This window comes from Alternaria ventricosa (genome assembly GCF_023758065.1).
Source record: "Alternaria ventricosa strain BMP 2768 chromosome Unknown scaffold_13, whole genome shotgun sequence".
Taxonomy (NCBI): Eukaryota; Fungi; Ascomycota; class Dothideomycetes; order Pleosporales; family Pleosporaceae; genus Alternaria; species Alternaria ventricosa.
The window spans coordinates 963,751-977,348 of NW_026055693.1; the positions used below are offsets into that span (position 1 = coordinate 963,751).

The 13,598-nt window shown below is 53.7% G+C and overlaps 6 protein-coding genes across 6 annotated transcripts; 3 read left to right on the top strand and 3 right to left on the bottom strand.

Annotated features, from left to right (window-relative positions):
- Positions 1-1,001: 1,001 nt before the first annotated feature.
- Positions 1,002-1,714, top strand: J4E93_007546 (uncharacterized protein; the record flags this gene model as incomplete). Its single annotated transcript, XM_049345452.1, has 2 exons — positions 1,002-1,196; positions 1,250-1,714. The coding sequence occupies 2 exons, from the start codon at positions 1,002-1,004 to the stop codon at positions 1,712-1,714; spliced, it is 660 nt and encodes a 219-aa protein (XP_049197682.1).
- A 382-nt stretch (positions 1,715-2,096) lies between these two features.
- On the bottom strand, positions 2,097-4,409 carry J4E93_007547 (uncharacterized protein; the record flags this gene model as incomplete). Its single annotated transcript, XM_049345453.1, has 1 exon — positions 2,097-4,409. The coding sequence occupies one exon, from the start codon at positions 4,407-4,409 to the stop codon at positions 2,097-2,099; it is 2,313 nt and encodes a 770-aa protein (XP_049197683.1).
- Positions 4,410-6,334: 1,925 nt separating this feature from the next.
- J4E93_007548 (uncharacterized protein) lies at positions 6,335-8,141 on the bottom strand (the record flags this gene model as incomplete). Its single annotated transcript, XM_049345454.1, has 3 exons — positions 6,335-7,762; positions 7,908-8,030; positions 8,121-8,141. 3 exons carry the CDS (start codon positions 8,139-8,141, stop codon positions 6,335-6,337), a joined length of 1,572 nt encoding a protein of 523 aa, XP_049197684.1.
- Positions 8,142-9,132: 991 nt separating this feature from the next.
- J4E93_007549 (uncharacterized protein) lies at positions 9,133-9,872 on the bottom strand (the record flags this gene model as incomplete). The annotated part of the gene is made up of 4 exons (XM_049345455.1): positions 9,133-9,177; positions 9,242-9,410; positions 9,471-9,599; positions 9,667-9,872. 4 exons carry the CDS (start codon positions 9,870-9,872, stop codon positions 9,133-9,135), a joined length of 549 nt encoding a protein of 182 aa, XP_049197685.1.
- Positions 9,873-10,337: 465 nt separating this feature from the next.
- Positions 10,338-11,729, top strand: J4E93_007550 (uncharacterized protein; the record flags this gene model as incomplete). Its single annotated transcript, XM_049345456.1, has 4 exons — positions 10,338-10,374; positions 10,446-10,478; positions 10,631-11,391; positions 11,439-11,729. 4 exons carry the CDS (start codon positions 10,338-10,340, stop codon positions 11,727-11,729), a joined length of 1,122 nt encoding a protein of 373 aa, XP_049197686.1.
- Positions 11,730-12,338: 609 nt separating this feature from the next.
- J4E93_007551 (uncharacterized protein) lies at positions 12,339-13,380 on the top strand (the record flags this gene model as incomplete). Its single annotated transcript, XM_049345457.1, has 4 exons — positions 12,339-12,420; positions 12,563-12,615; positions 12,670-13,241; positions 13,296-13,380. The coding sequence occupies 4 exons, from the start codon at positions 12,339-12,341 to the stop codon at positions 13,378-13,380; spliced, it is 792 nt and encodes a 263-aa protein (XP_049197687.1).
- Positions 13,381-13,598: the final 218 nt, after the last annotated feature.

The window sequence follows — 13,598 nt, forward strand, 5'->3', positions numbered from 1 at the left end:
CATCTCGATTCGTTGTGTTCCAACCACCCCGATCGCACGAACCTAGCTCTTGCGACGAATTCGTCCGGACTCGGCTCTGCACGGCGCACTCCGGATCGCGGATGTTGGTGGATATACAATCGCGTCCGCAACTTGTTCTGGCAATAAACAAAACGGACCAAGTTGATGAGAAATAAAGAGGCTTCAGTGGTAGCAAGAAGTCAGACGTAAGCTGCTGGCAGTGATGGGGTTTCAAAGCAAATCGAGGAGGTTCGGACGGTCTTTCGTCCGTTAGGTCCGTGTATTAGGTCAGCGAAAGAAGCTGAATAATGCCCGCTTAACGGCCGTACAAGGACTACTGCTGACCACGGAAACTTATAGTAGGCCAGGATTTCCAGGCAACAATGTTATCTCGCGTTTGCGGGCTCTCGGTGGTTCGGTCGAGTCGGAGATCCTTGGCCCCGTTCCCCATTTGGCGAAGTATGCGAAGAACGATGCGAATAATCTCCAGGCGTACGAACAGCGGTTAGCCGGAGGCTATGCTAATGCTTGAGTCGATCACGAAACGTGCAGTTTGCGGGTAATATCGCATGATGCGACTTGGCTGCAGTCACGACCTCGATAATGCATGCGTCGCAATACGCGTATATTACCCCACGGGAGTCCCCGCGACCCTTGCTCACGACATAGTAAAACTATCTTCGGGAGGAGATGGGTACGCTGTCGATTCAGAAGTCTGGACCCATTATGACATCGTTTTCGAACGCTTGCGTGGAACGCGGTTGGGCGCAGGCTAGCAAGCCCTATGGACGGTAGGGCACCACACGTCATCCGTAGCCTGCCGCATCGTACCTAGCAAGATCACCGTCTTACTGCCCATCTTTCCAAACCCAACGCTCTAACCAAAAAGATCTACAGGCCCTGTTACACAGATGCTCAATGTGGTACCTTGATTGAAAACACTGGATGAACATATTTCACTCCACAATCAATTGGCTGCAGCACGCGTTCCGCTGAACACCATGTCTGCAGCACACGACTTCCGTCATAACCAGCATCTTCCGCCGAGCCCACCACCCTCTCCCCCATCCACACGACGGAGACACAAGAAAAAGAAATCAGACCCATTTGAGGAACTCGCAACCACACCAATACCTTCGTTGCCATCTTCTCCAGCAAACGAGCTGAACGACGACCAAGAGTCTCTTTTGACACGAGTAAGCCAATTCCAACGACTGACCTACTCTTTCGTTCCTAACAACTCTCAAAGATTATCTTGACACCTGTATTATTCATATCCTTCATCCTCTCCCTCTTCCTCGTCAACTACCGCAATCGCGCCCGCCGCACCGAAGCCCACTCCCCCGGCTTCTCTCTCCTCACCTACCTCGCTCCGTCCAGCTGGCTCGATCCAGAACCCTACCAAGACCCCGACGATTCAACATGGGGCCGAAGAGGGACTATCGGACACGTAGAGCCTCATGACGCTATAGGCCCGCGGCCAGACGAGCAAGGCGAGGAGAAGCCAAAGAAAGGGAAAAAGAAAAAGTCATGGCATCTGAATAGGAAGATTAGGAAAATGGCCAAGTTGGAGATTGGCGATGCGCTTGAGATGCGGGGGCGTATGATCGTGGTTATGCTTGTAGTGTTGGGATTGACGTGCGGCATGCTGTGGATGGGTGTCAAGTGGGCTGTTGTCTCGGTATCGGGCATGATGTCTGGCGTCAAAGCATGATTAGTAGAATGAGAACATCGTTTTCGAATCATAACACGCACGATACACGAAGCACAAGGAAGTTTTATTTTATGTCTTGAACTGTCTAAATTTGGGCTCTTGCTCCGGAATACCCTAATAACTATGGCAAATTCAGGAACGCCAATAGAGGCCGCCAAGAGGTCGTTTCATCATCAAGATACAGTCGTGAGCGCATTAGTCGTAAATGAAGAAAGAAGAAACGCCGATGCATAAACGAAGACAATGTACAGTCGTCTACAAAGAAGGGTATCGCAGCCGTTTCAACGCCCAGCATGATTTGAGAGCCACCTGGCCATGCGCTCGGGAAAAAAACCAGAAAACGAGGAAACGAAGAGAGAAAGAAAAGATGTGACTCTGGGTGTTAATGCCTCAGAGTGAAGAGGCGCGCGACAAGCCGATCGAAGAAATACCCCATGTCGGCATCTTGTCTCTTCTCTTTAGCTTTCTTGATCAGGTAGCTGGATGTATCCTCTCTCTTGATAGCCTGGCGCAAGCTCTGGATAAACACATCTTCTGGTGTACCCGTCTGGTGAGACTGCATTGACTCGCCCTCCCAGTCCGGCCTCAGTCTAGCGTGGCAACCAGAGAAACATGCAATGTAGAAATCAAGTAACTCCTTGACACCATGATCGTCGACATCGGCATTTTCTTCTGTAGTAGATGAGCGCGTGGTGTCGCAGCGGGTGTGGTACGGTAACTTCGCGGCGTGGTAGTGGATAGATTCAACCGTCATCAAGACAGTAATGAGAACAGCTAGGGCGATAGGCCATTCGTCGCAGTTCTTATTCAAGAGAAGTTGCTCCAGTGATGTGAGTACATCCTTCAGCAAGCTCAGAGCGAGAGCAGGCATGATCGCACCGAACTGCGAGCGGATGAAGCACGGTGTGGGAGTCAGGTCTTCGGGTATGTCCATCGTACTGCGGATGACTTGTTCCAGCATGGGACTATCGGAGCGTGACGGTAGCGTTATGTCGCCGCCGATGTGAACAAGTACGAGAAGCTTGAGCGCCTGGTGAAGTACCCGGTAGTGAGGAGATTTTGTTGAGAGTGATCGTGAGAAGACGTAGATGTCGCGAAGGATTCGGAGCGGCGAACAGTATAACGGGAAAGCGCGGAAGTGGTGAGCTACTAGTAGCGACAAGTGGGAGTCGAGGGTTTGCGTTAGTTGGAATTGCGCATCAGTTGTTAGTACAGCCGGTAGGACGGCATGCTCGTGTGGTGAACCGGTATAAGGCTGTGGCGGCCATGAGTAGATGATATGTTCGTGTACTAGAGGAGCGTCGTCGTTGAGCTGCACAGGGTGTATTGAAACAGGGAATGATGGACCAAAGCCGAAGTTCAACGGAATGGTGTAGATAACCTCTTTTGAGATTTGGAATTGGCTAGCCGGAACGAACGACTCCAAGGGTCGTGCGGTTGGATGCCACCCGAGACGGTCAGAGAGGAATGCCGCAGACAGATCTATGAGCGTATGATCCCGACACGGGTGGTTGACAAGATCGCCTTTGTAGTGATCAAGACAGGCTCTGCACGGAGTACCAGGGTCGCACTTTTCTTTCCGTCGTTGACAGTTGGAGCAGGCGCCAATAATGCGCATCAACGCTGCGTGCTGGCGCTGCTCAGCAGTGAGAGCTCTCTTTCGTCCTTTTAGCGCTCTTCCTGACATACCCTCTGTGCTAGTGGGGGCCAGACGATTGGTCAATGGATTGGGTTGGTAGGAAACCCACCCGTAAGCGTCGGACGTAGGAGATGGAGTAGAGGCTTTGCGGCGAGAGAGCGAAGCGCTTCTGGACAGCGCAACACTGCGAGGGTAGCGTGAAGTGCCGGGTGATACCGAGAGCATGGGAGGAGCTCTTCGTGCTGATGCAGACGCCGTAGCTCGATTGTTGACGCTTTGTCCACGTGTAGTATCCGGGATGGCGATGGCTCTGCTACGACTGTGTAGATCATACTCGCCATCTGATCGCCGATAGGATGGCAGCATCGAACTATAGCTCTGTGAGAAAGACTGAGGGATTGCGATAGGTTCGACTTCTGATCTGCCTCCGTCGTCTTCTGCAATAGGTTCGATGATCCGTGGCTGCTCTGCCCATGTACCAACATTCGAAAACAGCCGGGAGTGTCTCATATCCAGGCCACTAAAGGAGTGGGATGAGTCTGCAACATGAGGGTTGAATACTGTTTCTGCCGTACTCTCAAAAGACCCTGCCAACGAAGTGAAGGATTCTGGGATACGCTCATATCGTGTGTCCAGAATGGGTGAGTCGCTGATGGTTCCTAGTGGCGACAGGAGACTGTTGTCGCAGGCACCAAACGATCCGAAATACTGGCTATCCGCTTGTACGACAAGCGGAGAAGTGGATATCGTGTCAAAGGACAGAGAGGTGCCATGCACTTGTTCAAACGAAGACTGCCCATCTAGGATCGATGGTGGGGCCGAGACAGTATACTCGAGCGAAGGCGGTTCGTCGGCGATTGAGGGCGGTGCTGAAACCAGATACGCAGGCTCAGAGGTATAGCTTTCCGATAGTTGGTGGCCTGCAACGTAGCTGCGCTCTTGAGTGCCCGTGTAGTTGGTCTCCCCTTGGAAGAAAGGGTCGTACAATTCGTCGTCCCAGGCAACAAGATCCTGCCAGCTTTCGTTCGGTGAACCCACGTACGGGAGATGAGACATGCTTTGGGTCGGCGGTATCGCGCGTTAGGCTGATGCGAAGGTGCAAGCGAGGATAGAGGAAGACCGTAAGGATCACCCCTTCGCTGAGGGTCTCATGCGGTTAGCGAAGAGAGATGGAAGCGCGGACAAGACTGGATGTCAGAATGTTGCGTTGTAGGGTGGTGTCTGCGTAACATCAATCGATGCCTCCAGGCTGAAAGGTGGCCAAAGTTATATTCCACGCGCAAGCTGGGGCAACTTTGGGGTGCTGCGGCTGACTGCGCGAACTTGACTGCCTTGCATCAAAGGCCACCAGGGCAATTGACGAGTAGTCGTGAACGGGCTTATCACGTTGTTGCTGCTTATTAGTCAATGACTAGAACTTGCCTGTGAACGGCCGCAGGCGGTTGGTGCTGGAAACTTTGCGTTGATGGTATGATGTCTTAGGGTTGGTCGGCAGTGCCATCTGACCATGCGCGGGCCTGCAACATGGTGGCCGGTCAACTCGATCTGTAATAGCCCTGTCACCGTGCTTTACCGGCTACGTCTCCCCGCTGTATACTACGAAGTGAAGCTCGAATCAGAGCTCGCAACGTGAGCACCCTGCGACGCAGAGCCAGCGTGTCGGCTTTACCCATTTGCGCGAATTTGGTAGACCATGTCTAAAGAGGCAGGCTTCTGGAAAGGCTCCGCCCCATCGTGGCTGTGGACGATGGGACTAGTTGATAAACTCCGGCCGTGCGTATGCCTCTCTATGTACCAGGGCGCTGTTACACATTCTTTCTCTTCGACATTTCGACGAGGTGGGTGCTACGTCTATCTGACATTGCGGTGGGGTTGGAGAAGGACGATGCCTGTAGCTGGGGTGCAGGCGCTTGGGCAGGCTGATGGTAAAGCCTACGTTTGCCGAGCTGAAGCAACACCTTGGCCCTTGAGACGTCAGTTGCAGCTCTCGCGCAACGGCAAGATTGCCGCCCGGAATGGAAGACCTCGGTTCAAAAGTAGTGTTCTCTGAAGCCCTCCCCAGACTGTCGTAACAGACATGCCAGGGTCAAGCGACTATCTAGCCCTTCTAAGTAAACGACAGCTCAAATTGACGCACTACGTATTGCCAAGCGAGAAGCAGCCTGACGTGTTGCCTTGTATGCCGGTCTATCACGGCATGCGACCATCACTGAGCCGTTGGAGGAACTGCGCCTTACACTGTCCCTGCGCTAGATGCTGCAGTAGTTTGTACTTGTATGCATGCACTCCACTCATACAGATGTGTAGCTAGCGAGCCTCACTCTTCCTTCGTATTTGCGGCTCTGCGCAATCACTTCCCCATCTGCTCGACCACGACCGTGACGTAGACTGCCCTCAAGACTGTCAATTGCGCAAAAACAACTCAACCCTTAACACGCCTAACGCAATCCGACCAGAGACAGTCACTGCAAGAGCTTGTCACCAAATAATGAACGTGGAACGCGAAAGTATAGCAATGTTTACATAATTCATACTGAAGGACCCAACGCCGAGAGGACGGAGTGGGTCCAGCCCAAGGAATATTAGGGCAGGTGGTTTGGCCAAAAGATACCAAAGCAAGCGACGCAAACAGATGACGGCCGTAAGAATACGTATATGCGAACAGTAGAACATACGAATATAGAAAGTACAACAGGAGGAACCAAGTCCAGAACAAGACATGTACGAGTACATGTATACCGAGCCCACCCGAAACAACCGTTGACTTGACGTCGGGTATCATCTAAAAGGAAGAAATGTGTGAAGCAGACTGGTATCGTACAAAGCCGATCGCCAAGCTACTCCGAACCTCGACGAGGCTCTTTTCCCCCCAATTTTTGTCAGACATCGATCATGTCGTCGGATCCCTGACTAGGTGTCGGATCAGAACAAGACCACGCGCGCATGCGGATGATTATGTCCAGATCCGGATCCCCGTCTAGTCAGGAAGCCTCGGCGGGAGCGAAGAACAAGACGATCTCGCCTCTGTCGTTCCTTCTGAGGCGCAGATCCTTCCAGAGCTCTTTCTCCTCTTCCGCCTTGGAGGGAGCACGATCGCGCTGCTCGGAGCGCTCGCGGTGGTATCGTTTCAGAGCCTTGTTGACACTCATGCCGCGCTCAGAGTCTGGTCCCTTGGTGATGAAGGACATGAAAAGCCCCGCGCGCGCATCGAAGTCTGCCGAGGCGTGTGCGACGTCTCCACTAGGGCGCACAATGAGCTGGCCTTGGCCGTTTGGCTCCGGGGAGTTTGTTTCCGAACGGTGGTACTCAATGGCCTTCATGGGCTTGCGCTCTCGCGGTGCGGGCGACACCGACGATGAGTATTGGCGGCGGCGGATGCGACGAACCTCTGTAGTAGAATCCTCCCGCTTCTTCTTAGGCCTGATCTTGACAAGAGCAGTGTTGGCCTTGCGCTCCTTACGTTCCTTATTCTCCTTCCGGTCACGATCGCGGCCTCTGTCCTTCTCCTTCTCCTTTTCTTTCTTCTCTGCTTGCTCACGTGCCTTGATGTCAGCCTTGCGCTGCTTTGCTTGTTCTGCCTCGTATTCTCGCTGCGCGCGCATAAGAGCCTTGGAGTTGCCCTGCTTGACGCGTTTCATCGGGCTCAAAGGCGAGTTGACGTAGTCACCTGAGTCATCTGGCGAAGGTGGGAACTCAGGGCGGGCAAGGAGTCTGTTCAGTCCTCCAGTAAGACCAGAGTGGAGCATCGCGGGGGCATCGGCCATTGTGGTATCCCTTTCCTCTTGTGCGCGGATCGCCGACATGTCAAGTTCGCTGGGCGAATTGCGCTTGCGCTTGCGATCGGTCTTCTTCGAGGTCGTCTCCACGTCGGTATCGCCCGACTTGGCCCTGTTGTGCTTCGACTTGGGAGCAGGCGTGGCGTATGAGTCGTAACGCTCACGGGAAGGGCGAACCTGCTCAGTTCCGTACGAGAATCCGTTCTGTGCAAAGGACTCGTCGTCGTCGGCTACCTGGAACTTCATAACGTCTGCGATTGCGGGCATGTACTGCTCGTCGTATGCGGGCGGCTGACTGTCTTCGAGCATACGCGCTTCATCGATGTGCGTGGTCGTTCGCGGAACATTGGGCGTCGAGGAGGGGTCCAGGAAATCGAAGACATTGGGCGCTTCAATCGCGGCTTGCTCATGGTAGCCTAGAGAATGCGCCGCTGGCGGAGGAGTGGGTGCGCGAGGCGGGGCATCCACGACTGCGACGGCGTTGCCATCATCGCGCGCGTCTTCGACGTATGCGTTGTGAGGCGTGAGTGCTTGCGAGTTATCGTGGTAGGCGCTGTCCCGCTTCTGCTGTGGACCCTTCTTCTTCTCTTTGTAGAGTTTGCCCTGGTACTTCTGGTCTTCGGTTATGCAGGCCTGTTTTGCGTCCGTCAGCCACTTTGAACAATGAAAAATCGAACACGGCGCAATGCGCAGTACTGGCGCAATACGTGCAGCAATCGATAGGCGTTGTTTCGAGGCCAACAGATCGTCATATAGGGCAGGAGAAGCATATGCGTACCGTGTGGGATTTGTAAGAAGTTCCAGGAAAGTGCACCATGCAGTCGAGGCAGGTAAAGGACGCGCCATAGCATTGGTTGCGGTGGCCGTCAAGCTTCTTCTTTGTGAGGACGTCTCCACAGCCCTAAGCCGTCACAGTCAGCACACAATGCATGTCTACGGCAGGGGCGCATGGTGGGGGAGAGGGTAAACATGGGACATGGGGCTCAAGTACCTCGCAGGAGAACGACACCATGGTGGGAATGCGGGTTTCGATGGGCAAGGAGCGGTGGACAGCTGGCAGACGGTCAATGGAGGAGAGGATGGAAGAGTCGGTGTGGGGAGGGGGCGCCGCGTCGTTATCACCCCTCGCTGGCCCAGGGAAGGTTTCAGTTGTTTGGGATACAACAAAAGTCGGAATAGCGCTAAGTTGCTTTGGGAACAGGCCCCTGTGACAGTGCGCGCCTCGCGACTATCCCGAAATACATCAACTGACCGCGCATCGCAGCTGCAGCCCGTTAGCGCCTGCGAATCGCTGCACTTGAGCCACGCGCCCGCCGAACTGGTGGGCTTGGTGGGCTGCCCATGGCTCTCTCTCAATGGCTCGCCGACCTGGAGCATCGCTGTGCCATGACGCACTCGTATCACACACGGTCCAGAGGGGCACAGTGTCGCAGGTAGAGTACTATGCTTCGTTCTACCATCCTTCTATCATGCTTGATAAGGCATCTTGTCTGGCGCACATCTTGCTTGCGTGGCTCTCCGCGCGACAGGGCTGTTCCTGTCCGAAGGCTGATCTCTTCAACATTCATTCGCTAGAGCATTGCTAGGGCAATTTCGAGTCCGGTTTACATCCCACCACCACAAAGCCACTGCGAGACACTGCCGTGTGAAACCCCGCCGACGAACTCTGCGATCTGCCGGGAAGGCCGGAGCTGCTCCGTCGATATCTCTCAGCTATCGTCTTGACTATTGGCTTATTGGCTCCCGAGCAGCCATTTGCGGCGTAGCAGGTACCCGCAAATAATGCTATCGTGACCCGCGACCCGTCTGCGCAGCGCAATGTCTCGGGCATTACGCATCAAGTCCGCTGCGCCATCCAACCCCAACCTGCATGCGAACACATCCTGCATGTTTCAACATGGGGCTTTTGCGGTCGTAAAGGATACATTGTCAAGTGTATCCTTCAAGGCGATGCGCTTGCCTGCTGATCTCTCTGCCACTCTAGCGCTTTATCATCCGGGGTCTTATGCAGCTGTGTCTTTGTTCGATGTCGGATCGTCGTCTCCACACTGGGTGTTGGTGTGCGCGGTCAGTACATGTCTCACATGTGGTTCGTACAGGGACACTACTTACACCGCAATCATACGCGTCGCCTATGTCTTCGCAGTTGAACTCCGGCTTCCCCAGCCGCTTGTTGACGATGTTGTGTACGTAGCAACCCCACATGGCAGCCGCTGTCCGTGACGAGACCTGGGGAGGGTACTTGGCAAGTACTTGTCCGAAGTGCTCTGCGCATTCTCCGCTGAAGTCCCAGTCAGCGCGTGACCTCTATGTATTGAACGCCGAGCAGTCTAAGACATACCAGGGGTATAGGCGTTGGAACAGGTGTACATATGACCGCAGCGCCTCTTGCTCCTCGTCGGTAGGGCTTTCGGGGAAACGAGCGAAGGTTGTGTGTAGGACTTTCCACGCGGCGCGACCGAGTTCTGCCCTGCATTTGCTTGTCAGCCTACCTCCTGTGCTGTGTATGGTGTCAGCGCAGGCCGTGATGCACGTACTTTGCCGTCGCATTCTCTAGTTTTGGCGCGATGGCATGTCCTGTGAGCACAGCTTCACTGGTACGGCCTAATTTCTTCTCGGTCGATGGCGATGCTAGGTGTGCTGGTGTCACCTTGTAGGGCCCTACTAGAATGAATGAACAGAGGGCGAACACGACTAGGGCAAAGACGACGAATCTAGCCCGGAGGCCAGTAATGCGAATCATTATAGAGTAGGTATGTTAGTTCTCTGAGACGAGAAAGTGATGTGTTAGGGCGGTAGGAAGCGTTCCATGGTTCACTGTTGAATGTGAAAGGCTGCCATCCGTGGCCACGCACGCGATGCCTCAGATAACGCCAAGCATTGGGGCTTCGCAGCATCACGCCCGAGTGGTCCCACCACGCGCGGGTAATCTGCAGGTACATCTGCGCAATCGAAGCTAGTTCGCATTGGAACAACATCGTCAGAGCTCTCCGCGATGGGAAATCTACGATTTGGGGCGGGCGGACTTCTAATACATTGCGACGGCTGCCGAGGGATATTACCGGGCTACGTCATCCGATATCGCAGTAGGGCTGAGCTTACTGAGCCTCCGAAAGCGTTCAAAACTTTGGAATCGCCAATTGACTGACCTGCATATTGACTCGCACTTCAGCACACGACACCCTAAACCACTTCGAATAAAACAATCATGTCAGACTTTCCTCCTCCACCAGTCGACACCATTGGTATGTTAATTGCTAACCCGGTCGCCGGGACGTTCCACACACCGCAAAGACTCGCGCTAATTCAATCGCAGACTGGAGCAACGTGGGCTTCAAGATTCGGGAAGGTAAGGCTTCCCCTGTCACGGATGGCTTCAGTGCGCGGCTGCGTTCAAGTATGGACGAGGAGGCAGAGTCTATTTCTGTTGTGTACTCTCAGCCCCACCATACAGTCATCTATAAGAAAAAACGCATTTGAACATCTCCTAACTTCGCAAAGTCGCTGGCCATGTCGAATCACACTACTCTAAGGAGACCGGAAAATGGACCCCTCCAGTCTTCGTCGAAGACCCATTCCTACGAATCCACGGTATGGCACCGGGCCTGAATTACGGAATGCAGTGCTACGAGGGCATGAAGGCTTTCCGTGCACCTAACAATACTATCAACATTTTCAGGCCCAACAAGAACGCCGAGAGGATGCAGCACTCAGCATCTTTCATTTCCATCCCAGAGGTGCCGACAGACCATTTCCTCGCCTGCTGCAGTATGGCCGTGGGAATGAACGCGGCGTACGTACCACCCCATGAAACAGGCGCCGCGATGTATATCCGACCACTCCTTTTCGGTAGCTCGGCGCAGCTTGGCCTGAACCCACCCCAGGAATACACCTTCGTAGTCTACTGCATCCCAACTGGTGTCTACCACGGCTCCAACCCAGTAGATGCTGTTATTCTTGAGGACTTTGACCGCGCCGCGCCAGAGGGCACTGGATCAGCAAAGGTTGGCGGTAACTACGCTCCAGTATTACGGCATAGCGAGAAGGCCTACAAGGCAGGCTATGGTATTACCCTGCATTTGGACAGCAAGACTAGGAGCGTTGTTGATGAGTTCTCGACATCTGCCTTCATTGGCGTAAAGAAGGATGGTGACAAGGTCAAACTTGTCGCATCCAACAGCAAGAACGTCATTCAGAGTGTCACAGGCGACAGCGTTCTCAGAATCGCCGAATCTTTCGGCTGGGATGCTGAGTCTCGAGAGGTACTGCACGCGTTCTGTCAATGCGTAGGGTGAGCTAACAATTTCAGATCGCCTATGACGAACTCAAGTCCTTCGATGAGGTCCTTGCTGCTGGAACCGCGGCGGCTCTTGTGCCTATCAAATCCATCACCCTGCCTTCCAAGAACGACAAGTTCACATACGCAGAGGCACAGCAAGAACCAGGCCCAGCATGCAAGAAGCTCCTCTCGACCTTGAAGGGTATTCAACAAGGAAAGATCGAAGACAAGCAGAGCTGGCTGTTCAAGGTAGAGAGGCCAGAGCAGTTCGGAAAGAAAGATCAGGCAAATGGTGCCAAGATAGTTGGACAACTGCCTTAGGAAGGTGTGCCAACCAAGGTTCAAGCGTACACCATGTAAAAATCGCAAAAGTTTGAATGATTGCCACCATGGTTACAACCCGCCCAAATTTGACCCTTTACATCTACATGAAGGAATTGTGAACAGTGTGACGCTGAACAAAACGAACACAGATTACATCTCCGCTTTTGCTTTGTCCTATACTTAGACGCGACTGTTACAACTCAAACGTCCGACAGCAAGACCACGTGCTTGAAACGAAGAAGACGATCACAACATCGGAAACGCGGAACTTGCAACGGCAATATCTCGCGTTAAAGGTGTTGGTGCCCCAGGAGTATAAGTGCCGAGGCGGCCAGAACTATTTCCTCGACACCCCCACGCAGTCTAGCCCCATACGCATACGTCATCCCTGCTTTTCACCCGCAGAACCCACCTGCATCTGCATCATTCGAGCGCGCGTCTACCCAGCAGTGCAACGAGACAGACACCCGATATCCCTACCCTTCCGCATACCCACGAGGCCCAAACCCTTGATTAGTCCCTCGGTAGTTACCGCCTCGCACAGAATAACTGGCACACCGGTGCCACACGATCCCTTGGTAGAGTCACATCGCAACTGGGTGCAACATGCCTGGATCGTTTTCGAGGATTCGCGACAAGGCGAGGCGCCACTTGGGCGATCCTAGTCCGGATGAGGCCTATCTTTCATGTGAGTCTGCATCGAGAGAGTGTAAGAGGGTGATTACTGACTGAGAGTAGATCACGACGTGAGGGGTGTGTACGCGTCGCCTATTCCTTGACTTGCGCTCCATGCGCTTTTGACTAATCAACGACCATACTGACGACTACAGTGACGCGAGCCGATTTGGACAGTATCAAGTCTAATGACTGGCTGACCGACAATGTGCGCATACCACTTCCCCCCAGTACACCACAGTCACGGCTAACGCACCAACAGGCAATCGCCTTCTGGCAAGAATACCTCGAACGCGAAGAGCTCAACGCCTTCCCCAAAGCCTCCATCGTCCTCCTCCGCCCCTCCATGTCCTACATGCTCATGCAAAGCGCCGAGCCCCTCTCCCTCAAAGAAGTCCTCCCCAACTTCAGCCACACCACCCACGTCTTCCTGCCGATAAACGACAACACCGACGTCACACAAGCCGAAGGCGGCTCGCATTGGTCCCTCCTTCTCGTTTCCATCATCGACGGCGTGTCCTTCCACTACGACTCCATGACCCAGTCCAACGAGCGGGAAGCACGGAGTACGACTATGAAGCTGGAACAACTGTTGGGCAAACGACTGCGGTTTATCCCTATGAATGATAGTCCGCAGCAAGAGAACGGCAGCGACTGCGGCGTCTTCGTTTGTGTGCTCATGCGGCATTTACTGCTTAAGAGGCTGCTTCGGGCCGATGCGAGCAAGAAGGTTAGCATGAGCATGCGGGATGCACACATCAACGCGAAGGATGGCCGGAGAACTATGCTCAAAGTCATCGAGGAGAGGAGAGACGAGGGCAAGCGGAGACGCTCGTAAGTTTCTCATGCTTGAGTACGATTACAAAGAAGAAGCTAACATCTGTGCAGAGGAAGCCACTCGCCGTTTAGGAATCCCTCCGCCCACTCCAAGAGCCCGCCACGAATAGGCGACGAACAGTCACAGGAGCGTTAGTACCCTCTATGATCTATATCGAAGGAATTCCTGACCGGGCCCTATGCAATGGAGATGGAGATGAAGAACACGGCCTGTTCCCCTCTGTGAACGTAGCACAGCATACACCGCATCCACATTTATATATACGTGAGCGAGCGTAGGATACCCCTCACTCGGGAGATGGACTGACTGGGCTCATGAATTACGATTTACGTGTTTTATGTTTACGCAAATAT